We start from the raw sequence: 27,302 nt of genomic DNA, 5'->3' as shown, positions 1-27,302 counted from the left end.
TAAACTGAAAGTTTTTATTTGCCATTGTATATCTGGTTTTGTACCTTTTTCAAAGTACGCTGTGCAATTGCTTGTTGCAATAGTGACAATAAAGATAAAATCTTTAGGTTTCATACAGTTCCTAAAGATAGTGCGATAGTGCGTATCATGTTGTAGATAGGATAATTTTAATTGTAATACTGCAAAAATTTGTTCTAAACATTTTAAAACTGAAGATTACCAAAGAAATCTACAACAGGAACTTTTAAATTACGTTTCTAAAAAGGGTCTAAAACTCAAACCTGAGGCAGTACCTAGTCTTTATTTGCGTAAATCAAAATCGGCTACCCTTTTAACCAACCAAAAGAATCGCGTACAAAGAGCCGAACACAGAGAGTCCAAAAAGTATGTTGAGCAGCTTCTTACTACTTCTAGGTCAACGTCGTAAGTCTAAATCTTTATTTTTATTAATTATTAGTCATGAAACCTTAAATGGTTTTTTCATATCGATTTGTTAAGTAAGAAACTAGCCTCAGCCTGATATGCAATTTGCAATAAGAACTGTTTCGGAGGAAATCAATTTAGCATCTTCCAAAATAACATATTTTTCTTTGTTAATCATGTTATTATTATTAAAATATGTAATGTTATCATTATTATAAATAATACCAAGATAATTTTATGTGTAAATATTACAAAAGATGTCATTTTAAATGTTGTGCAATATTGTGTGACCTCACTACACTCATATTCGATGGCCAGCTAGCTCATTCGATATAAATAAAGTTGACTTTATCATTATTTATTTTGATTTTGTGTTTAGTTCAGTAGGTATATACGTACAAATTTTGTGTACCTTCATTACCACTTTTCTGTACCTTTTTAAACATCTGAAATATCGAACTCTGGAGTATAAGTTAATTAACCTGTAGGTACCTAAGTGTAATAAAAGATAATTAAAACTTGTTTTATAAAGGATACCTATGTTTACAAAATAACTGTACCAAAAATCAATAAACTTAAATTAACTTCAAAATTTTATTTATGATTAAATATTATAATAACATAATTTTATCATCTCTTTATAATTACTATAATTAAATTAGCCAAATTATATAAAAAAACTTAAAATTAAAAGTCTTTCCTTTACAACTACATTCAAATGTTGCGGGAATAAGCGTTCTTACTACGTCATGCGCGAAAGCGAACCGATTTTGGAACATTATGTATCATACCTAACTATCATGAAAATTTCATAATGAAATATGTAGTTAGGGGGAAGTGGGAAAGGAGTACGAACGGGTAACTTTGCATCTACGCCTAAACAAATTTCGATGCCATTGATTTGCAAACTGTCTTTTTTTTTGTTTTTTCACAATAAAATCTTTATTTTTAATATATTAAATTGTTAAAATTTTAATTTTTTTAATTTTATAACTTTGAATTAAAAATAGGTTTGTTCCAACACAACGAAAAACCGTCACATAACTTTTTATTATACTGTTTTTCTGTCCAAAAATTAACGAAACATTTTTAAAAAATTTAAAAATTTTTCAACCAAAAATTTAATTTTTTCAGGACTTTTCATCAAACTTTTTAGACAATTTTCCAAATTATTCCATTGAACAATTGTCCTGTTCGAAAAAGTATTCAATGAAACTTTTTACTAAATTATGAAATTTTCCATTTCGCCGAAACAGAGCTATAAAAGATACTTTTTAAAAGTATCTAGATACTTTTAAGATACTTGAGGCAAAAAGTATCTTAAGATACTAAGTATCTAAGATACTTTTTTGTGAAAGTATCTAAAGATACAAAATACAGGAAAAGTATTTAGAGTAAAAATATCTTAAATACTTTCAAGTATCTAAAATACTTTTGAGTATCTAAGATACTTTTAAGTATGTAAGATACTTTTATGTATCAAGATGCCCCCAGATAAAATAATCGTTTGAAGCTAGATCACCCGATCTCGGGAGCCACTTAATATTACAGGCAGGTCAAATCAAACAATTATTTAAGCTGTTTTTAAGGAATTCCTTAACCTCCCAGTTATTGTGTGTAGAGCACCCATCCATTTGAAGCCAAATTTCTTCTTCATCTGGAGCTATTTCTGCAATTCTGGGTAAAATCTCTTCTTGTAGCAAGTCTAAAACCTTTTTTGAATTTAACTTTCGTCATAGAAAAATGGTCCAATAATATTGTGTTTAAATATTCCTAACCATTTATTTCTCGACCATATTGGGTAGTAATACCAGTTAATTACTCGACCAGTAATATCCAAATAATAATAATATCCAAATAATAATATTCAAATCCTATAATTTTGAACATTTCGTTCATTATTTCGATCAATGTACACATTCGTCACGAAACAAAATGTTTTTTTAAAAATTGTCTGTCTGCATAAGCCCTCTCTAAAATTTCATAACGAAATTCCGCTCGTCGCTCAGCTTCATATTCTCTTAGATCCTGATGACATTGAAATTTATATGAACGGAATTTATTTCTTTTCAAAATTTTTAAAGCCGTGGAATTATGAATATTAAACTGGTCTGCAAAGATCCGAGAACTTATTTAAGGATTTCTACAACTGCTGTTAAAACATTTACTTCATTTTGATTTCCTAAATTTCTTAGTACCTCATCAATATTGTTTGTGCAGGTATAATTAGAAATCACGGTCCCAGTATTTTCAAAATTTTGTAAAATCCTTTGAATTGTTGAATGACTTTGAATTGGTCTATTGGGATATCTTACGCTAAATAAAGAACTGACAACTCGCGTACTATTGCCTGAATAAAACATTTTTATTATTGCTACTTTCTCCTCAACTGAATAAAGTTCTTAATCAACTATATTGTTTTTTAAACAATAAATCACAAAATTAAAATTTTGGCAATTCAAATATTGTTAAAAATCTGACCAAACGCAACATGTCACATACATATTCTTGTACCTCGTGTGGCCTGACTTTAAGGGGTGGCCTGAAAAATGTATTATATTCTTGCAAAATTTCAGAATACATCTAATTCGTAGAACAATTTAAACATTTGTTTTTAATACAGATTTCATTACTTTACAAATAGTTTCGTTTCTTATAACTTTTTATGTAAAATAAATGTAAAATAATTAGGGAAGCAGGAATTCAACAATTTAGAATTTCCTATGGCCCATTTGATGATTCACCGCCCTGTACCCTGTACATATATATATTGAAATCTAAGTTATTTACTTATATATATATATATATATATATATATATATATATATATATATATATATATATATATTTCTAAAGTATTCAACTAGTGAATTAAGATTGGCAAATAAAAAAAGAAGTCAACTACTTCATAAGTTTATCGAAGACGTTTCGCTTTATATTTCTAAAGCTTCATCAGTTCTCTAAAATATAACAAATGACATAGAGTTTATAAGAAATACAGATGTTTATAGTTATATATATATATATATATATATATATATATATATATATATATATATATATATATATATATATATATATATATATATATATATATACCGTAATTTCGGGTGACTTTGACTCACTTTCGAAGTTTGAACGTAGATTTCAGTATTCTAAATACATAAAAGTATATTTCTTAATTTATTTGTATTTGAGTCTTTAACTACTTTTTTACAAAAATTACATTAAAACACAACGAAGCGCTTATTTTATTACAAAAAAAATAAAAATGTGGTGTGCAAAGTCACCCGCAGGTGTCGGGTGACTTTGTCTCAAGCTACATTTTACATTAATTTTCTGTGATTATTAGTGTTTGGGCTTAAGTCACCCTACAAGATGAATAATAAATAAACATTTTATTAGTTAAAAAAATATTTATTTAAATTTCAAACAAAAAAAACTAAAACTAAAATGAAACTCTACATAGGACCCTCGGTTTACAAAGAACATCATTTTTAAACAAAAAATGAACAATAAAACAATTTACAAGCTTGTTTTTAAATCTGAAAAGAAATATCGGTTATGTCCAAGTTCCAATGGCTCTGTGAAATCAATATTACCCAGGTGGTAGGATTTTCTTACGTTCACTTCGGGCCATTGCTACAAACTTCAATTTTGCCAAGTTTTAAAGTACTTATTGGCACTCCGAATTCTATTGCAGCTTTTCTTTGAGATAGGACTTCATTTCTGATAGCTTCTAGAGCTCTTTCTACTACCAGCAACACGTTTGTAATTTGAGGGCATCTAAAAAAAAGTCGTTAGTTCTATACAGTTAACAAACTCTGCAGTTGTTACAAGGCTAAATTCAAATTAAAAATCAGCATTTACTTACTTCAATTTAAATATAGAACCAACGAATAACCAAAATCCAACATTCAACAAACTGGGCCAAAGTCACCCGAAAACCGTTAAATTCTGTACCACTTTGCAAATAACAACCGACCTTATTAGCATCTACGTTTAGACTGAAATACTGACGCCAGGCGGGTAAGAATTCACAGATATTCAATGTGCAGCTATGCCTTTAATCTTACTCTTGGAAGTATTATTGGTTGCCAACCAATTTTTACAGTCAAGAAATCTTACGTAAAATGGCTATATTTTAAAAATTAATTTTTTGCTTATTATAACCAGTATTACCGTGATTTATTAAAATTTAAGTTAATATGGTACTGATGGTGAGGTATAATGAAATTTACATGATAATATATTGTATATACGCACTAGTTACTAAAATATCTTTTTCCCAAAATGAGTCAAAGTCACCCTGGCGGACCAAAGTCACCCGAAATTACGGTATATATATATATATATATATATATATATATATATATATATATATATATATATATATATATATATATATATATATATATATATATATATATATATATATATATATATATATATATATTCATGTTTATATCATTATTGCTTCCATATTATATACTGTTGCATTGAATGTTGCGTCCTTCGAGCTATTACGTCCGAATATTGGGCGCAATAAAACCATCCTGAATTTATGGACTTCCCGCTACTTCTATTTAAAAATGGCCCCTTAGTTAAATGCAGATTTCTATATTTTGTCATAGCCCAAAACGTCATAGCGCTCTCTAGTTAGATTTCTGAGATATTAAACTTCTTCTAAAAATCGGGAGACGCAATAATATTCTAAAACTGTAACCAAATGAATAATGTTAGTTCATCGAATTGACGGAAGTGGCGCGGTTATAATATACATATTTATCGTATACTTCGTTTCGTCTAGTACTTTATTGCGTCAAAATAGGATATATGGCAACATTGCTGTTAGTATCTATTTTTAGAACAGAATCTTTTGACTTCGGTTTATTTCTCGTTGATGTTGATCCGTTGATGTGATGTTAATTTTAATATCAGCTTGTTCGTAGCGCTTATTGCGTCGTATATTTATTACCATGTCTAGAAGCAAGAAGATTCTTAAAATGTGTTATGTTAACCCTCAAATAAGTAAGTGAATTTCTTTGTCAATATTTTTATTAGAAGGAAAATATTTTTAATTATTTTTTCTTTTTGATTTCGAGATTATTTATTAAACTGTGCACTAAAAGAGGAAAATATATTAAAAATGTTTTTTGTTAATATTTTTTAATCATCAGTTAAAGAAGTTGAATAAACAACTTTGTTTAGTATATCCTTAACGAAAGCAGTTACTGTTTTTATTTATTGAATAAATTGAGATAAACTTACCAACACAGCACCAAAATGACCACTTATAAGTTTCAATTATTGTAATACTTAATATACAGTGTGTACAAAAATACAGGTCATAAATTAAATCACATATTCTGGGACCAAAAATAGTTCGATTGAACCTAACTTACCTTGGTACAAATCTGCACATAAAAAAAATAAAAAAATTTATAGCCCCTTGAAGGTACAAAATGAGAATCGATTCTTTATACTTTTATACTGTTATACCTGTAGTTCTTTAATTTAACAATATTAGTTCAAAGTGTTTAAACTCTGGTTTGCAGCAATAATTATTTTATAATGTAATGGTAACGGAACACAATCTTTTGTTGGCAAATCAATTCATTATCACTATTAGTACAGTGAAACCTGTGTTAACGGCCACCTGTACTAGCCGGCCAATTTCAAAGTTCCACAAATCAAAATTTGTGGACTATAAAACATGGTATTAGCAGCCACCTTTTTTATATCGGCCAATAGTTCTGTCATTTTTAGTGGCCCTTATTGACAGGTTTTACTGTATTACCATTATCCAGATTTAGCCATGCAGCTCTGACTTCATCTAAGGGAAAAATTTACTCACCCCAGATACCTACGGTATCAATAGGATTGATCTCTGATGAGACTGATGATACTTAGGTGACTTGGGGTATGCTGGAGTATCTCCCAAAAATTTTCGTACACATCTGGCCGTCGTGAGTAATAAAGGTGTTCATTTAAACCCAGCCATTATATGTTTTCGGAGAAGTTCTTCGGAATGATTCCAGCAGTAGATATCTTCTTCTTCTTTCAGTGCCTATTCGTTCCGAATATTGGCAATCATTCTGGCTATAATTATTTTATTGACTGATGCTTTAAATAGATTCGTTGTTGTTGTGGAGAACCATTTCCTCAGGTTCTTCAACCATGATATTCTCCTTCTCCCAATTCCTCGCTTTCCGAATACTTTACCCTGTAGGACTACCTTCAGTAATCTGTATTTAGTGCTGTTTCTCATTATATGTCCGAGATATTCCAACTTTCTCCTTTTAATGGTATACATCACCTCTCTTTCTCTTTCTTTCTCTTTTCTTTAGCAGTAGATATAATAATATGTATCGTCTGGGTACTTTGGATTCTCCATTATCTTCGTATTTGAATTTACAGATCTCTGTACTTAGCGATATTTTCAGTAAATTTATTACGTAGATTATTGCTGTTATCCCCACATCACCATAGTGTTGTTTGCCTTGTTAATTTATTAACTAGTACGAGATTTGTTCTATTATGTGTACCATCTGTGATTTCTGTGCGGTCCCAGTGTAGCTTGTAGTCAAATCCTAGCTGATAGCTATCTCTTGATTCGAGATATACCCGGGATAAATTTCCCGGGAATGTAGTTTTCGATAGAACACCTTATCAGGATTCTCTAAAAGTACATTGTCACATTCTAGGTTGTTACTAACTTTGTACCTCCTTAGTCGTCCTGAACAAAGTACAGTTTTTGTTTTAATGTATCCAGACACTGTTGGGCTGTGTTATATTCTGGATCATATCTGGAGTGTCTTGCAGTACTTAGCGTTATTTCATCAGCTCGCCTAATAACTTTTCTACTTGTTACTCCTCGTATATATTCTGTGACTTGACCAATATCGCTACGCAGTAATTCAATCTTCTCAAGCAGTATTTTTGCCAGGGTGTAATTCTGTTACCTGTCCTTCCGTTATTAGTACCCCGTCGTGTTCTGATCATAATGCCCATTACATTAGAAATTATTGTTTTTGCACAGTATATAAACATATGCAAATATTTTATCAGTCTTTACAATTTGTAACAGCACACCTCATTATTAATATTAATTTATTCTTCATATTATTAATACTATTACGAACTGTATGTACCTATGTAGCTATGAACGAACCTATGTAGCTTTAATTTATTTTGATAACAATCTATGGCTTGGTGTGTGCTCTTTTTCTTAGCGATATAGAATATCTTTATGCCCCATTTACTTTGTAAAGTACAAAGATATTTATTCAGTAGATAACTCATACTGAACAAAATTATTTGACGGATTGCTTGAATAAAGCTCGTATATAATTTAATTCTATATTTTTTTATTATAGGAGAATGGTTCAGATAACAGCAGTGCTACAAATTTAAGTCAAAAAAATCTCAGGATTCTCACAGAACCTTGTACGAACAACCAGTTAACCCATGAAGTGAAAGATATTTCAGCACTCGATGCAACGTTAACTGAGGTACAAGAAGATCTACACTTTTCCAATAAACAAAAGTGTAGAAACACTGGTAATCTCAAACCTCCTTATAAAAGAAAACCAGATTATTGTTACTACTGTGAAACGGAAGTTCTTAATTTTGGTCGCCATATTATAAGGAACCATTCTATGGAACTCGATGTGGCTGAAATTATCTCCAAACCAATCAGATCACGAGAAAGAAGAAGTCTGTTTGATAAACTCAGAAGAAAAGGAAATTTTTTAGCGGATGGGGGAAACTGTTTCAAGGCTGTTAGACAGACTTATGTACCAGATCGGGTTCTCATTCCTTGTGACAATTGTTTAGGATTTTTCTCTTCCAAACTATTATACCGACATAGAAAAAATTGTGGAAATAGAAGCAATCAAGAGAGGGCACAATTTGCTGGCCAATCAAAAATGTTTCCCAATATTAAAATTGATCATCGACTAAAAGAAGAAGTGTTTCCTAGGATGAGAGCGGACAAGATTTCAATGGAAGCTAAGAACGACTTTCTAATTTGTGCATTTGGAACCCGCTATTTGAAGACGCACAGAGAAAAGCATTTTATAGCAGTTACATCACGCAAAATGAGGGAACTGTCAAAAATACTTATAGAAATGAGAAAAATAGACCCATCTATATCCACTATGTTTTCAGCACTGCGACCAAAGTATTTTGATGCCTTTGTTGAAGCCACAAAACGAATAGCCTGTTATGATCCTGAAAAAGACATTTACTTGTCTCCAACTTTTGCCATGAATATAGTGAGATCACTCAAACAATGTTGCGATATTGCAATCACTTTTGCCTATAAGAAACAAACTGCATACTTATCTGTTTCAACTGCAACAATTGAGGCAGAACTTAAAACCTTAATTCATCTATTTGAAACAAACTGGAGTTTTGAGGTCTCATCCCAAGCAGCTAATAATTTAAATCTTAACAAATGGAATAAGGTCACAATAGTTCCACTAGCAAATGATCTAAAATTGCCAAGATCCCATTTAGTTAAACTTGCTGACGATGCAACGAAAATTCTGCAGAATTATTTAAATGACGCTACAGTTGAAAATGCACCTCAAAAGACTGACTCCGAAAATATACTAAAATTAGAAGATATTAAAGCTTTTAACAATCTCATTGAATCCGTATACTGCAGAGTAATTTTGCTAAACAGAAAACGTTCTGGAGAATTACAGAGAATGTACTTTCACACTTATGTTAACTCTATCGGAAATGAAAAATATGAAGAGTTTCAAAAAGCAGTTTCACCTTCTGAAAAAATATTATTAAGTTCAATGAAGAGAGTAGTCATTAGAGGTAAAAGGGGCAGGGGTGTTCCAGTTTTATTCAACCCCGAGGTACAAAATCATATCGATATTTTGCTTGCGGTTAGAAATGCATTTGTACCAAGGGATAATCCTTACCTATTTGCTCCTGCTAAATCTTCTTCACATTTAATCGGTTACAAAATATTAGGAAAGCACGCAAAATTATCCGGTGCGAAAAATGCTACTTCTATAACATCCACTCGTTTGCGTAAGCATCTGGCAACTTTGTCACAATTATTAAATTTATCTGATGGAGAGATTGAGCAATTAGCTACTTTCATGGGACATACGCCCGGTGTGCATAGAAATTCCTACAGACTGCCAGATGATATTTACCAAACTACTAAAATAGCGAAACTGTTGATGGTAATGGAAAATGGAACAGCCAACAATTATAAAGGGAAATCTTTAGACGAAGTGGAAATTGATATGGACAAAAATCTGTTCGAAGATAACTTTTCTGAAAGCGATGATGATGATGACGATGAGTTAAAGTGTTTGCTGCAAGATGATAATGAACCATCAACTAGTCAAATAGAGAATACCGTTTCTCCAACGAAAGAAAATGAAACATTTAAAAATAAGACTGCGCGGAAACTAGTGCCATGGACTGACAGACAAAAGTCTGTCACTGTAAACTTTTTCAAGAATCATATCAAATCTAGACGGCCTCCAAAAAAAAGGGAGTGTGAAGAACTAAAGAATCAATTTCCTGAGCTATTAAACAATAAAAACTGGTTAAAGATTAAAGTGTTTATACAAAATAGATATTGCAAACATACAAATTAACGTATGTTTTTTTATTAAATTTTGGGTTTTAAGTCATTTTAAGAATGATTGTTTATTTAAAAGAATAAAAGTTTTGTATTTTAAATAATTTTTGATTTTATCTTAACCAATAAAAACTAGAAAATATTTTATTATCGTTTTATTAATGCTCCTATCAAATAAATCCCAATTTATTCACTAGGACCTAATTTAAATGCATTGAGTAACCAAAGTTAAAAAGTCCATATAAAGCATCTACAACAGATTCCACTTGTAGGAATCTAAATTTAACCCATGACTCATGAATGAACAGGTGTTTAAACATTTTGTGGAAAGTAAGTGTGGCAACACTGTAATGACGCAATAATATATAATATACGCTAAATTGGAGCTAATAAAGTGAGATACCTAAAGGAGTTAGCAATATTTGCAAATTGAATGAAAATTTGAATTAAAAAAAAATATTTTATAAAAACCAAAATTAGCAGTTCTTATTAATAAACAGTTTATAACAAATATTCACTATCGAATCGAACGTAACTCATCGTCATCAAGGAGACGCAAGAAGGTGCAAGTACGAAAAGACGCGACATTGTTGGAAAGATGTATATATATATTTATATATATATATATATATATATTTATATATATATATATATATATATATTTATATATATATATATTTATATATATATATATATATATATATATATATATATATATATATATATATATATATATTTATATATATATATATATATATATATATATATATATATATATATATATATATATATATATATATATATATATATATATATATATATATATATATATATATATATATATATATATATATATATATATATATATATATATATATATAGTCCCGAACCGACTATACCTTATAAATATATCGCGTACATTTGGAGAAAAAAAAAATTTTAAATAAGTTTTATTAGGTATGTTTGGGTTACACCAACATGAAGTTTGATGTGTATTGATTTATGTCACCAATCACGACCAATTCCAATGATCTGATGGTGTATTCTGTGATATGACACTTTGACACTTATGACAGTCGTATATATATATAATATATATGTCTGTGGTCTGTGGATACTGGTGTGCTGGTATGGTATGAGTGGTGAGCAATTTAAGAAGAATGTACTCATCTGAAATAACATCTGATTTGTAATGGCAGTGTACTTAAGCGCGTCTTTGTTAGTATTAGAATTGTTTTTATTATCCTATCGTTTTAATGAATAATCTATGATATAATGCCGGTTTACTTATATAAATCCTTGGTTATTTCATTTTGTTACCAAGCTTTTATGACAAAAGTAAAATGTTTGTTTATAATAGTGGGCCTGTTTAAAGATCTTTATCTTGATAATTTTTAATCCTATTTGAAGAAAATGAGTGATAAAATGTCCAAAGCTACTGGGACCTCTGTTCCTAATAAAATGAGACTTTATGCTACATGGGTTGACAGAACTCCTACAAATTGTATTCCAAGGTAAGTAATATTATCCTTTATTTGATACTTATTAGAACCAAGCAGAATGCTTGGTTCTAATAAGTATCATTATATATTTTAATATAAACAGTATCATTTTATATTTTAATATAATGTAAACATTTTATATTTTAATTAAATTTATGTTTGCTTTATACTGCCAGTTGCTGTAAGAAAAAAATATATCAGAGTTTGGATTCAATTTATATTCTGTGGATTTTCATTGTCATTTGGTATTGGCCCATGTGTGTTAAATTACTAACTTATGGCACAAATATATTATATATAATATATATGTAGAGTAGAAATTCCAAATGTTCTAAGTGCCTTTCGCTATTTTTGTCGGGAAAGGAGAAAAACTTTCTAAGTCAAATGTTAAGTTAAAAGCTTTATTAACATGTATTTTATTTGTAACATAGGGGTATATTTGCTCATAACCTGTGTAATTAAAAAGAAAAAATTAACTCCTTATATGCTAAAAAAAATTGTATTTAAGGAACATTCTATGTACCATGGTACTTAAAACCATTTGAACGGAAAATGTATTAATACATAAAACATACCGGTTAACTAATAAAAGAATTATTACTATAGTTTATTTTTATGAACGAGAGAGTAATTAGCATAATTTTAACTGGTATCTCCGACCACTCCATGGGCGTGCTCAAGATTAATTGAAAAATTACTTTGAATAATTGTAAAAAATAAATGAATTATTTCAGTGTTATAAAGTGTTATGTGTATGTAAACAAAAGTGACCTCTTTTATCACACACTATATTAGAACTGACTGGCCTACATTAAAAAGGGTTTTAAAAAATTCACATTTTTTTTAATTTTTAAAAATTACAAAAGAGAAAAAGAGTTTTTAAAACCGTCTAAGGTATGTTAAATAGATGAATAAAAATATTAATATAAAACTTACAGCTACTTGTTACAAATCCAAATCAGATTCAGAAGATGAACTTTCAGAACCAAGATTTATAATAACTGGCTCGATCATTTTATCAGTAATATTGTCCAGCTTCCACATTTTTTCCTCTTCTTTAATAGTGTGATTTACTGCCTTTTCCCAGTTTTCAGGTTTTACATTATTTACGGCCTCCAAAAACAACTGTTTAATATCATGAATTTTAAAAGTGGTATTTTTTCTTGAAACTTCACTCTTTATCTGTGCCCATACCAGTTCAATCGGGTTTAATTCACAATGATATGGTGGGGATCTAAGTACTGTCATTCCACGATTTTTGGCAATTTCATCAATTTCGTATTTTTTAAATTTTTCTTTATGAAGGGCACACAACGAATAAAGTTCCTTTCTTATAGATCCGGGATGGTACATAATATTTTTTGAACTCAGCCAATTCTGCAAGTCTTTTTTTAACCACTTGGTTGTGGGCAGTCCTTCTATAAGTCTGGAGTGATAACTTGCATTATCCATTACTATTACACAGTTCTTAGGAAGAAGATCTATCATTTGTTCGAACCATTCTTGAAAGACATCAGCGTTCATGTCTTCATGGTAGTCACCGGTACGAGTTGATTCAAAAGTTAATAAACCACCTTCAACAAAACCGTCTGAACTGCCAATGTGTACTATTATCAGCCTGCGTCCCATTCCTGATGGTGGGTTTAAACCAGTAGATAAGTTATTTACAAAAGCGTGCCTTTGACTTGTAACAGTTTCATCCTGCCAAAATTTATTTGGTGTATGATCCTCGTTGATCCATGTTTCATCAAGATAAAATATTTTTCTTTTTTGGTTTCTCATTTCCTTTATGGTTCTTAGATGTCTTCTCCATATGACAATATCGCTTCTTTCTAATAAAATAGACTTTCTGGGATTCTTTTTCCAGCGGAAGCCTATTTCTTTTAAAAGTTTCCATAACGTACTTCGACTCATTTCTGGGTAATCCTTATCATCTCGAACTGAGACAAGAACTTTATCCAATGTTGGAAATTCTTGTCTAAAGAAGAATTCATGCACTTTCCGTCGAAGTCCTTCTTTAAAATGATATTCTATTTGAAATTTTGGTTTCCCTGGAGCTTTACGTGGCATTTGAAAACTACCACATTTCTCTTCTTTAATAACTCTGTAAATCATAGATTTCCCAACACCAAGTGTACTGCTAACTAACTCAACAGTCTCATCAACACTTTCACATAAACGTTTGTCTGTAAATGATTTAAAACAATTAAATATTAATGTTTTTTCATTAACTGTTAGAGGACCAATTTTTCAGTGTTTACACGGCACTTCCAAATTTTCCATAACACTAGTATACGCAATAAACTGCACCTTGCAACTGAAGTACCTACTTTTAGTGAACTGTTAAGAATTTTGAATACGCCACTTGGACCTTCCTATATACAAAATGGAAAAACCCACTATCACATTTTCTGTGGAATAAGTTTAGAAGGTAATTATCTAGTCAATTACTGTCGTAGATTCCTGGAATTAAAGAATTAAATGTTTGATTGTTGAAACCCTTACTTCGTGGAATGCACTCATTTCAGATAAAATAAAACGTTTTATTTTATCTAAAGAATTAAACTTTATTTTGCAAATAGGCAAAGAATTAAACTTTATTTTGCAAATAGATAAAATAAAACGTTTTATTTTATCTAAAGAATTAAACTTTATTTTGCAAATAGGTAGGTACTTATTAAACTTTTATTGGTTATATATAACCGATAAAATAAACATCTTACATTTCTTGCAAATTCATTAGTACCTGTTAACCTCCATCACTCCGACACTGGCAACCTTATTTAGGGATTAGTTGTTGGTTTTTCTTCAAGTAGACATACAGGAGGAACATCAATTTATATACAAAAAAGGTATCGTTATAAAGAAATTATTAAAGAAGAAAAAAACAAGAATATATGGTTAACAGGAATACAAATAAATATAGAAAACCAGAAATATTACATCTATTGTCTGTACCATTCACCTAGTGCAAGTCATGCGGAATTTTTGGAGGAGTTGGATGCGTTTTTAGATATCATTGAGATTGATGCTATCTTTGTGATATTGGGAGACTTTAATATAGATTTGGCAAGTATAAACTTTTACTCTATGAAATTAAATGATATTATTATTAAAAATGGTACCTATCAGCTAATAAACGAATACACAAGGATTACAAAATCAACATCTACTAGGATTGACCTAGTACTTACAAATCAAAAAGACATTAGTTGCAAGGTGCTCCCAACTCCAAAGATTACAGATCACTCGATAATTGTAGCTGATCTGGGTAGAAACAATGAGACGACACTTACAAAAACCTATAGAAAGTACAATATAATGGATGTGACAAGATTTCAAATGAAACTTATGGATATGCAGTGGCCGTCAAGTTCCTCTATAGATGTAAGTAACAATGCTGATATTCTAATAACTAATGTATTGTCTGCACTCGATCAGTTTGCTCCAGAAAAGTCTATTAATATGAAGGATGTTTGGGGAAATAAATTATGGTGGAATGAAGACATTGCGAATGAAATTAAAAAAAGAGATCAATATTACAAAAAGGCTATATTTACTAAAACTGATACTGACTGGGATGATTTCAAACAACAAAGAAATAGAGTCGTAGCATTAATCAGAATTACCAAACAAAATTATTATCAGGAAAAAATAGATGATTGTAAGAACGACCCAAAAAGAATGTGGAAAACATTAAAGGAGCTTGTAAACGGCAAAAAAAACCATGAAGCTAAAAGTGAAATAATATTTGATGGTGGGGGGGTTACTGGTAAAGAGATAAGTGAAAGATTTAATATATTTTTTCTAGACAGTGTAAAAAACATAGCAGATAGCATTATTTCAAACAAAACCCACCAAGAAATTTGTAGTTCAATAAATGTCGACTGCAAAATGGAAAAATTCAAAATGTTAGAAATGAAAGATTTAAAAAAACAAATGAAAGAAATGAAAAACAAAGAAAGTAATGTTGATGGTATTACAGTTCAAATTTTAAAGAGTTCCTTTGAAGTAATAGGCGACAAAATTTTGCATATTATAAATGGTAGTCTAGAAAGTGGCGTATTCCCAAGTAAATGGAAGAGAAGTCTGGTTGTACCAATTGAGAAGGTTCATGGAACTGTTAAGTGTGAGGAATTTCGACCCATAAATATGGTACCACCATACGAAAAACTGCTGGAATTATGTGTAAATGATCAAATAGTGGAGTACTTGGAAAGCAATAATGTGTTAACTAAATTCCAAGCAGGGTTTAGGAGAGGAAATTCCTGTGAGAGTGCAATGCAGACGGTTTTGTTTGACTGGAAGGGTGCACTGGAGTGCGGGAAAATGATTGGTGTGGTTTTCTTAGACTTTAAACGTGCATTTGAAACCATAAACAGACAACTGCTATTGAGAAAGATGGAAAGGTATGGCTTTGGTGAAAAAATTATAAAGTGGTTTCAAGAATATTTGACTGATAGAACACAAGTGACAAAATATGGTGCCATTTCATCGGCTCAGACATCTCTGTATGGTGTGCCACAGGGAACTGTGTTAGGTCCTACTCTTTTCATACTGTATATAAATGATATTGTTGATGTTGTTAAAAAGTGTAAGGTACAGTTGTTTGCCGATGATACTGTGATATATGCAATAGGGGATAAGGTAGATGAAATAATCGATATAATAAATGAAGAGATATGTAATATATTAAAATGGCTCGATAATAATTCCTTAAGTCTTAATGTAAATAAAACAAAAATGATGCTTATAAAGAATAAAAATTTTAAATTAAATAACATAATAAAAGATGTAAAAATTAATAATATTGCTTTGGAGAGAGTGGTTCAGTATAAGTATTTGGGATGTATTATAGATGAAAATTTAAGTTTTGTTGAACATTTTAAGTTTGTTACAAACAAAATAGCAAAAAAAATCTATGCATTGGGAAGAATGTCAAAAAATTTAAGTTGCTGGTCTAGGTTGACCATATATAAATCGATTATTGCTCCCCATCTCTATTTTTGCTCTACATTGCTGTTTTTAATGAATGCTTCTCAAATGAATGTACTGCAGAAAAAACAAAATAAAGCCTTAAGGATAATATTAGGATGTAGTGTATACACTAGTAGAACTGACATGCTAACAATGGCAAATGTTTTAAGTGTAAGACAGACAATTGTATGTAATAGTATGATTTTTGTTTATAAAATGTTAAATGGTCTGATACCTGTGCATTTGTGTAATAATTGTACCTTTGTTCGAGATGTACATGAACACAACACACATTCTAGAAATAACTTTTATCTGAATAGGATCAACACTAATTTTGGTCAGAACAATCTTTTTTATAGGGGATTAAAGCAATACAATGAATTACCGGAAAACATTAAGGCTTCTGGAAACTTAGCTCAATTTAAAAATTTATGTAAGATATATGTTAAGCAAAGCATTGTGATTTAATTTTAAGGGTATAAATTGATGTATTTATATGTATATTTTTCTAGCCATGTGCTATTAATAAAGATTATTATTATTAGTAACCCTCACAACTATTGTATTCTATTCTGCTCCAACCTTTATACCTGGTGGTCATACTCAATTTAAAATTGTTTTCCTATATACTTCTGTAAACTTGTTGACAAATATCTGTTTTTCATTGAGTCACCCGTATCAACAGTTTAGGGATTTGCATACATAATTTATTGTTTTATTACTCTCTCATACATAAAAATACACTATAACATACGAAGTTATTAAAATGTTTTACTTTAGAATATTGTGGTAATAGCCTTTAGCACTTTCTGGCAAAAAATCCAACATGGCTGACAAATCTTTTTTCTTGCCTTCCGACAAAAGTGGCTTAGAACAGCATGATATACAAGCTTTTCCAATATCGTCAGGTTTGGCCCCTTTTTTTAGTACATTGATACATTTCCAAGTGTCTATGTCATTGTATGTGGTCTTATACTGAATAATACCTGGATAATCTTTAGAAACTTTTATCATAGTATTTGGCCTTTGATATTGGAAAATTTACTTTTAGTACGGAATCGCAGGCGCTTTTAAGTCTAAAAAGTACGAATGTTCCATGTCAACTACAGCGAATGGTTCCCCTGTAACTTTAGCAGAAGCAACCACTTGCTGTAAATCCATCGGGGTAAAACACTTTGAGAGTCTTTTCCTTTTTTCAATAATCGCGAAGTCCCGATCACACGATAAAAAGCTATGCCCGCTTAATAGAAATTTTTGGACAATCTTGTCAAACTGTCCAATTTGCATCAAAAACATTATTAAAAAAATAAGAGTGCGGTTCTTATTTTGTCCGGCACAATTATCGGACCATAGAACCAGTTTCTTTTTATCAAAAATGTCATATGAATTCACTAGACGTAAAATGCAGTCCCAACTTCATTGCTTCCACGACAACCTTTTGTTTCATCCCACATACACATAAAAGCTTTATTTACATGAGACACATGGATGCCTAGATTATAACAACTCAGTTGTCTACTATAGTACATATTACTATGTGTTAAATTTGGTACCAGTAAAACTTGCTGAAGATCCATAGATATCATACAAAAGTCACAATTGGGAAAACGTGAATCATACGAGTCCTTATTCATACATTGAAGGGCTCTCTTATACTTGCAGTGATGAAGTAATTGCTCTCGTTTAGCAGTTACTAATCCAGATCCACTGAAACCTGAAATCTTACAAGTAAGCAAATCGCAGGTCCTGCACATATCCGTCCTGGGACGGCAAAATGAAACATGTGGAAAACATTTCAAAAATACTTTTCGATAGAATTTGTAAGTAATTTTGCTGCCTGGATATTTGCTGATGAAGTTTTAGTAAAGACGACTCATATTGAGATCACTACTAAAATACACTTTGTTACTTTTAGCGCGACCGTAGTGACTTTCATCGCATGGAAACGAGTTAACATGTTGTTTGATTTGCTCCCAATCTTCGTTAGTATACTTTTGGAGATGTGCGTTTCACAGAGCAGAGTTTGTAGACGCCTGTGCGATACTGCAAAAATATCCTGGAAAGTTTGCTTGCACACTTGGAGCACAAGCTTGCACACAGCGAGATCTTTTTGAAGCTGTATTTGCACTTGCAAGTTGCCTGTAACAATAAAACGCGATAATTAATTGAACGTCCCCACTGAAAGTCCCCTCAACAACAATAAAGAAGGCAGTGACTCGACGTCCATTAAACGGGCACTTGGAACATTTGGAAAAATCATAGGTCGCGTGCTTAGAACATTGTCATTCTCTAGGTAGGCAATACACCACGCTTAACAGGGGCTTGGTACTGGGAACGTTTTAGGGCTATTGGCGATGGCACATAGAACATATTTAATAGAAATATCTTATTTTGAAAAAAATGGCACTTAGAACGTTTGGAAGTTCCACTCTTCATATATATATATATATATATATATATATATATATATATATATATATATATATATATATATATATATTTAACGTGATTATTTCGACCAAAAAACAATTTATAAATATGTTGGAAATATCGGGTATGTCGTCTATATTAAATAAAAATCTTTGTTTTTTCTAAAGCTCAATATTTCGCCATTTATTTAATAGCTTCATCGGGAGTAACTGTAAAAAACAAACATTTCAAAAACACTGACGTACACTTAGATTTACAATACTTACAGAAATTAAAAGATTATACACATAAATAAAATTGAATATTAAAATAACATTATTGTTGATGAAACTGTACATTTAATAAAATGCATGTTAAAATTTAAAATAACTTTGAGCACGTTCGTTAACAATAAATAATATGGAACAAGTAAAAATTATTTCACAATGCAAAAAATAACAATGTAAGAAAAACATTAAAGAAATACTATTCCTCATTAATTAAAGAAATACTATTCCTCTAATGTATTTCTTACATTGTTATTTTTTGCATTGTGAAATAATTTTTACTTGTTCCATATTATTTATTGTTAACGAATGTGCTCAAAGTTATTTTAAATTTTAACATGCATTTTATTAAATGTACAGTTTCATCAACAATAATGTTATTTTAATATTCAATTTTATTTATGTGTATAATCTTTTAATTTCTGAAAGTATTGTAAATCTAAGTGTACGTCAGTGTTTTTGAAATGTTTGTTTTTTACAGTTACTCCCGATGAAGCTATTAAATAAATGGCGAAATATTGAGCTTTAGAAAAAACAAAGATTTTTATTTAATATAGACCACATACCCGATATTTCCAACATATTATATATATATATATATATATATATATATATATATATATATATATATATATATATATATATATAATATAAAAATCTGTTGGTAGTGCATAACTCAACAACGCATGGACCAATCTTAACATAATTTCTGGGAAAACCCTAAAACAACCCATTTGTTTTTCCCATACAAATATTTTCTAACTAAATGTAGTCAATTTGAACTTTATTGCTAGTCAATAAAGTTTATAATAAATTACAAGCACACACTGTTGTCTAAATAATGTAGGTGTGTTCCTAACGTCGAAGAGTCAATTTGCACTTTATTGTCGCTGCACAAAGCGAGAGCGAGAGATTCAACTAATAATCGCGCGAGTTTGAATCGAGCTGCTTTCAATTACGATTTGTCAATTGACTACAGTAACTACCAATGTGTTACTATTGGATCTGTGAACTTGGTTTGCTCTCATTGTAAGGCATTGAAATACAAAAATGAAGCCAATGGACTGTGTTGCGCAAATGGCAAAGTGAAATTGATACCATTGGATCCACCACCAAAGCCATTGTACCCATTGGTTTCAGGAATAAGACCAGATTCTTAATATTGTTCTGAAGCTATTTTCTTGTGGCATTTTAAATTAATTACTATTTAAATGGGAATAAGCCACAATTAAAGGTTAAAATACGTTTATTGACGTTTCAATTTCCACTTCGGAAATCGTTCTCAAAATACAAACATTAGTAAATTAAACAAATTTTGTTTTTTGTTACTTAGTGAAAAATTCTTCTAATAATTTAATTTTATCTGACTCATTTATATTGACAATTCAGACATACCTTATACATTTTAAAGTAGACGACTTTAAAATGATATTGCCAATATTGTTGAGTTGCGTTCCTAGGACGACTTTACTTATAAGATAGTTCATTCGATTACATGAAATCAACTTTAACTTGAGAATATCCGTCAGAAAAGATCATAACATGTAATTCGTCTTTAAAAAGACAAATACATGCCATGATGACAGTAAAATTCTCCTGTTAGTGATTCCATAGTAAATTATGAGGGAAAAACCAGGAAAAAAACCTCATAATACTATCCCGACATGGTAAGTATTTGATCGTGCATTTAGTTTACCTTCAATAAACACCAAATTCCGATTTTATATGTTTGTTATTTAAATGATGTATTTTCTATATGTTAGTGACTTACCAATACTGGTATTTTCCTTTTAATAACTTCCTCTTTCAATATGGGTAACCAGATCCTACTACATTCTGCCGAGTAATTCGCGACACAATTGGTCTCATTTAGCATAATTAGAGCGGCTTCTTTGATTTTCCTCTTTTTACCACCCGTTTCTTTTAGGACTATATTTGAATCATTCCATTAAACATTATGTTCATTATCCCATGCGTGTTTACAGATTTGATATCTATCAAATTCTCTATTTTTAATATAGGATTGATGTTCACTTATTCTAACATTTAATGGTCTTGATGTTTCACCTAAATAAAACTGATCGCATTCACAAGGTATTTTATAAATGCAATTCTTTGTCCTTTCTTGTTCATTGTTAGGTTTGGTTTTGGACAAAATAGATCTCAACGTGTTTGTTGTTCTGAATGTTCAATACATCTGGTTACCCATATTGAAAGAGGAAGTTATTAAAAGGAAAATACCAGTATTGGTAAGTCAGTAACATATAGAAAATACATCATTTATGTTTTTTAAATAACAAACATATAAAATCGGAATTTGGTGTTTATTGAAGGTAAACTAAATGCACGATCAAAGACTTACCATGTCGGGATAGTATTATGAGGTTTTTTTTCCTGGTTTTTCCCTCATAATTTACTATGGAATCACTAACAGGAGAATTTTACTGTCATCATGGCATGTATTTGTCTTTTTAAAGACGAATTACATGTTATGATCTTTTCTGACGGATATTCTCAAGTTAAAGTTGATTTCATGTAATCGAATGAACTATCTTATAAGTAAAGTCGTCCCAGGAACGCAACTCAACAATATTGGCAATATCATTTTAAAGTCGTCTACTTTAAAATGTATAAGGTATGTCTGAATTGTCAATATAAATGAGTCAGATAAAATTAAATTATTAGAAGAATTTTTCACTAAGTAACAAAAAACAAAATTTGTTTAATTTACTAATGTTTGTATTTTGAGAACGATTTCCGAAGTGGAAATTGAAACGTCAATAAACGTATTTTAACCTTTAATTGTGGCTTATTCCCATTTAAATAGTAATTAAGACCAGATTCCATACACTTTTTGTCAAATATCGAACAATATAACAAATGCTTCCAAATGACGACGTTGGAAGCGTCCATCCAAGAGTTGCGCCGAGAAAAACTGTATGATCTCAACACTTTGAAAGAATTAATTCAAAAAAATCTGCCACTATTGAATGAACAACAGAAGTATGTATTTGATACACTTATGAAAGTAACAAATGATAAAACAGGAGGGATTTACTTCTTAGATTCACCTGGTGGTACAGGAAAAACTTTTTTGATTTCATTGATATTAGCAACAATTTGCTCACAAAATAAAATTGCACTTGCTTCGTCGGGAATTGCAGCAACTTTGCTTGAAGGTGGTTGAACAGCCCATTCAGCACTAAAATTGCCATTAAACATGCAAAGCAACAAAACTCCAACCTGAACCATTTCGAAGAACTCTGCAACGGCAAAGGTTTTGTAGCAATGTGAAATGATTGTTTGGGATGAATCCACGATGGCACATAAAAAATCTTTGGAGGCTTTAGATAGAACCTTACAATATCTACGGAGCAATCATAACCCGTTTGGTGGTGCAATGATTTTATTAGCAGGAGATTTTCGTCAAATATTGCCAGTGATTCCACGATCAACGCCAGCTGATGAACACAGTGCATGTTTAAAGTCCTCCAATTTGTTTAAACATGTCAAGGTATTACACTTAAGCAAGAATATGCGTGTCCAGTTGCAAAATGACCAATCTGGAGACATTTTCTCTAAACAACTCATTGACATTGGTAATGGCAAATTTCCTATAGACGCCTTGACTGGTTGCATTAACTTTCCTCAAAGTTTTTGTCAGTTAACTCGATCAAAAGATGAACTTATTCAAAAGGTGTTTCCAGATGTTGCTCAGAATTACAGAAACCATGATTGGTTTAGCGAACGGGATATATTGGCTGCAAAAAACATAGATGTAAATGAATTAAATTTCAAAATTCAAGAATAAATTACAGGGGAATTGCGGATATATAAATCAGTTGATTCGGCTACTAACCAAGATGATGTGAACTATCCGCATGAATTTTTAAACTCGCTGGATTTACCAGGATTGCCACCGCATAATCTTCAATTAAAGGTTGGATCGGTAGTTACAATGTTGAGAAATATCAACCAACCGCGTGTTTGCAACGGCACACGGTTAGAAGATGTTCCATATTCTGTGTTTCTCCACAGTCACAGTTCACATCATCTTGATCTATTTTTCCCCATTTTGCCATGATTGATTTTACTGGAGCGACCCCCGTTCTTATCCTATTCATAGTTTTCCACATTTTAAAGTCTAGGGCCTGGCCGGTCCATTGAAGCTGGGGAAGAGGAAAATGCTCAGGCGGCTCATCCTACACTGTCCCAAGGAAGCTTTTCCTGGATTTTAGTCGCTTTCGTGGTGTTCAAGCTTTGTATAGGGCATGCCGCTCGTCCGCGATCTGTTTAATTTTCTCTATGTGCTCTGCAACGCCTCTGCGTGTTGAGGGTTCTGCAAAACCCGCTACTTTATATAGATTTGAGAGTGGCGTTGGTTTCATGCACCCCGTTACTGTCCTGCATGTCTCATTTAGCACAGTATCAACTTGTTTGGTGTGGGCAGATCTGCCCCAAACGGGACACGTATATTTAGCAGTTGAGAAACACAGTGCCTGTGCCCTTGTTCTTAATACGCCAGGACGTGCACCCCTTTTACTTCCCGTTAGCTTTCTGAGTATGCTGTTCCTTGTTGTTACTTTCCCTATCGTTTTTATGTAATGTTGTCTGTAGGTGAGGGACCGGTCCAGAGTTACTCCAAGATACACTCAGATGCAAAAAAAAACGCAACGGAGAAAATTTTCGTCAAATTCAAAGTATTTCAGTTTTTTTTTTATTTTTAGCCCTATTTTGATGATTTTTGTAGCACGCTGTGTATAAATTTATTAATTATAATTTGATATAGTAAGTTTTTTTTATAGAATTTTATATTTGACTTATTGTACAGGGTTAATTAAAACTTGGTTTTATTTTTCTAACTTTGAAACATCCTGTGCAAATTCCGTTTGCGAATTTTCGTAAAACCTTATTTTTCGGTTGCAACCATGTCTCCTAAGCTTTGTGTTTTTTTTGTTTCATGTCAAAATATGCATTGTTTCATTTTTTAGAGCCAAATGAATTTGCCACCCACAATTTAGGACTTTTTTAATTATGATTATTTTGTAGTTATTTTGTAATACGACGAGGTGGCTTTGGTGACTGTTATCATTATGTCATATTGACACTTAAATTTTGATTACCTATGATTGATCATGGTTCTTAGTGTCGAAGATTGTGCGAAAGCCGTTGCTCTGGTTGAAGATGGGCGAAATTATGAATATGTTGCTAGAGTACTACACACTCATCACTCTACCATCCAAAGGGTAGTGGAACGTTTTATACGAGTAAACGCTTTGCGGGATCGTCATTTAACAGCGGTGCAAATAAGAAATCAGCTTCAAGAGGTTCGAGGCAATAATGTAAGTGTATTTACAGTTCATCGATTACATGAATTTGGTTTGCAAAGTTGCAGACCAGCAACTGGGCCCAAATTACTTCCACGGCACAGAGTGGCTAGACTACAATTTTCCAGGGAACATTTACATTGGAATTTAAGACAATGGAGTAATGTTCTTTTTACGGTCGAGATACTTTTTACGGTTTTTACAGTCGAGATACTGTCTCCACTCATCAGATGGGAGAGAACGAGTATGGCGTCGAACTGGAGAGAACTAGTATGACGTCGAACTGGAGAGAACGAGTATGACGTCGAACTGGAGAGAGATTTGCGAAGTGCGCTTTCAGTCCCCGCGTTAGCCATGCAGGGGGTTCGGTGATGGTATGGGCAGGAATATCCTGAGAGGCGCACACTGAATTGATATTCATTGAGCGTTAGTTGACTTCTTCTTCTTCATATGCCGTCCCCATTAACGGAGGTTGGCGACCACATTTTTAAAAGCTTCTCTGTCTTTTGCAACGTGGAATAATTCGTCTACAGTCATGTTTGTCCAGTCTCGAAAATTTCGCAGCCATGACTTCCTCTTTCTACCTATTCCCTTTTTGCCATCGACTCTGCATGATGACATGCAGAAGACTATATTTATTATTTCTTAGTATGTGTCTAAGGTATGCAGTCTTGCGTACTTTTATCGTTCTCAACAATTTTTTGTCTCGACCCATCCTTCTCAGCACTTCCTCATTGGTGACCCTGGCAGTCCATGGAATTCTCAACATTCTACTTAGTTGACTGCACACCGGTATATTCAGGAAATTTTAGCGAATCACGTAAGTAGTACCCTTTTCTCAATATATCGGCGATGATTTTCTATTATTGCAAGATAATGCGCGACCCCACTCTGCAATGTGTGTCACGCAATATTTAGAGGAAGGACCCAATCTTATTCTAGTGTTTGGGTCCTTATATCGGTTCGTAGTTCTTCCATTCACAAGGAGTTGAGCAGCGACTTAGGTTGCTGTAACCTTGCAAGATGGTTTATGTTCTTTTGGATCACCGCTAAGTTTTTTTTACAAGGTTTCGTGCTATTTTGCTACTATGTGTCATGTCCATATTTGCCAGGGTCTCAATCCACTTCTCTTGTCTGGCTTTTCTTAGCTGTTGGAGTAGTACTGCTCCGCAGTCAACCTTTTCTTGGCTAAAAGGGTCAGTGGAATAGAGGGTTTCGTATTTTCTCATTAGTTCTTTGGACTCACTGGACATCCCGGGAACATATTGTTGTCTACATCATCTGAGGACAGCTTTTCTAGTACCTCTAGTACCTAAAATTAGTGATTTAAATAATGTTAATCTAATTTCTAAAACGTGTGAATGTGTAAAAATGAAGCTTTCCAAAGTTGTAGTATTTTTCGATTATAAAATTCTAATTAATTCTGCACAATATCATTGAGTAGGTTTGGTTTCACATGTGAAAATTACATACTAGCATTGTTTAAATAGGACTAGTTAGCCAACGCAATGTATAAATTTGTTTGATTCTAATTGAGACAGTCACTAGATATCACCACTCTTTCTGTCTCAATAGATTTCAATTGATATACCATTGTTTGTTTGATATACGTTATACTAGATGGTAGATGTAGATGTAGAACTAGAAAATTTGCACAAAGTAAGTCAAGAAATAACAGAGAAATACTTAAAACCTGAAAGAACAAATAAAAAGGAATGGATGACGGAGGAGATTCTATGTATGATGGAAGACAGAAGAAACGCTAAAGATAATAAGAATTACTACAACAACATAAATAACGAAATAAAAAGGGCTATTAAAATAGCAAAAGAAAATTGGTTTAGCTCAAAGTGTACAGAGATAGAGTCATTACAACAAAAATATGATTCATTTAACCTCCATAAAAAGATTAAAGAAGTGGCAGGCTTATATAAACACAAGAACACTGGATTCCTGACAGATAATCAGGGAAACATAGTACTGGAAATAGAGCATAAAAGAGATATTTGGATTAAATACGTAGAAAAAAGTTTTGAAGATATACGAAGTAACACTGGTATTACAACAAACACCAATTGCGAATCTGGACCACCATTTACAGTCGAAGAAGTAAAATATGCCATCAAAAGCACCAAAGATGGTAAAGCAGTAGGCCCTGATAATTTTCACTCAGAATTCTTAAAACTTATGGACTATGATGGCATAAAATGGTTGACAAATATATTTAACAGTATATATGATACGGGCGTGGTTCCCCAAGAGTGGTTAGTGTCAACTTTTATAAATCTTCCAAAAAAACCCAATGCGAGAAAGTGCGAAGACTATAGAATTATAAGCCTTATGAGCCATTTACTTAAAACATTTCTAAAGGTCATTCACAAAAGAATATATACAAAATGTGAGGAACAACTAACAAGAACACAATTCGGATTTCGTGATGCTCTGGGAACACGGGAGGCCCTTTTTGCTGTACAGGTGCTATTTCAGAGATGCAGGGATGTGAATTGTGACATAGACGTATGCTTTATAGATTACCAGAAGGCATTTGACAGAGTAAAACATGACAAATTAATGACTCTAATGCAAGAAATTGGAATTGACAACAAAGATCTTAGAATTATCAGAAACATTTACTACAATCAAACGGCCAAAATCAAAATAGAAGACCAGTTAACTGATAAAATTGCAATAGAACGTGGAGTACGACAGGGCTGTATTTTGTCTCCATTGTTGTTCAACATTTATTCTGAATGGGTAT

The 27,302-nt window shown here is 31.6% G+C and overlaps 2 protein-coding genes across 2 annotated transcripts in view; both read left to right on the top strand.

Annotated features, from left to right (window-relative positions):
• Positions 1–4,631: 4,631 nt before the first annotated feature.
• LOC140435847 (uncharacterized) lies at positions 4,632–10,058 on the top strand. Its single transcript, XM_072524563.1, has 2 exons — positions 4,632–4,643; positions 7,803–10,058. Exons 1-2 carry the CDS (start codon positions 4,632–4,634, stop codon positions 10,056–10,058), a joined length of 2,268 nt encoding a protein of 755 aa, XP_072380664.1.
• A 1,107-nt stretch (positions 10,059–11,165) lies between these two features.
• Positions 11,166–27,302, top strand: part of KrT95D (phosphofurin acidic cluster sorting protein KrT95D) — a 137,730-nt gene continuing 121,593 nt past the window's right edge. The window contains exon 1 of the mRNA XM_072526036.1: positions 11,166–11,556. Coding sequence (XP_072382137.1) covers positions 11,456–11,556 — 101 coding nt within the window. The 5' untranslated portion in view covers positions 11,166–11,455. The remainder of the gene's footprint in view (positions 11,557–27,302) is intronic.

Source organism: Diabrotica undecimpunctata, chromosome 3 (assembly GCF_040954645.1).
Source record: "Diabrotica undecimpunctata isolate CICGRU chromosome 3, icDiaUnde3, whole genome shotgun sequence".
NCBI lineage: Eukaryota > Metazoa > Arthropoda > Insecta > Coleoptera > Chrysomelidae > Diabrotica > Diabrotica undecimpunctata.
This window is presented reverse-complemented; position numbering and strand designations above follow the sequence as displayed.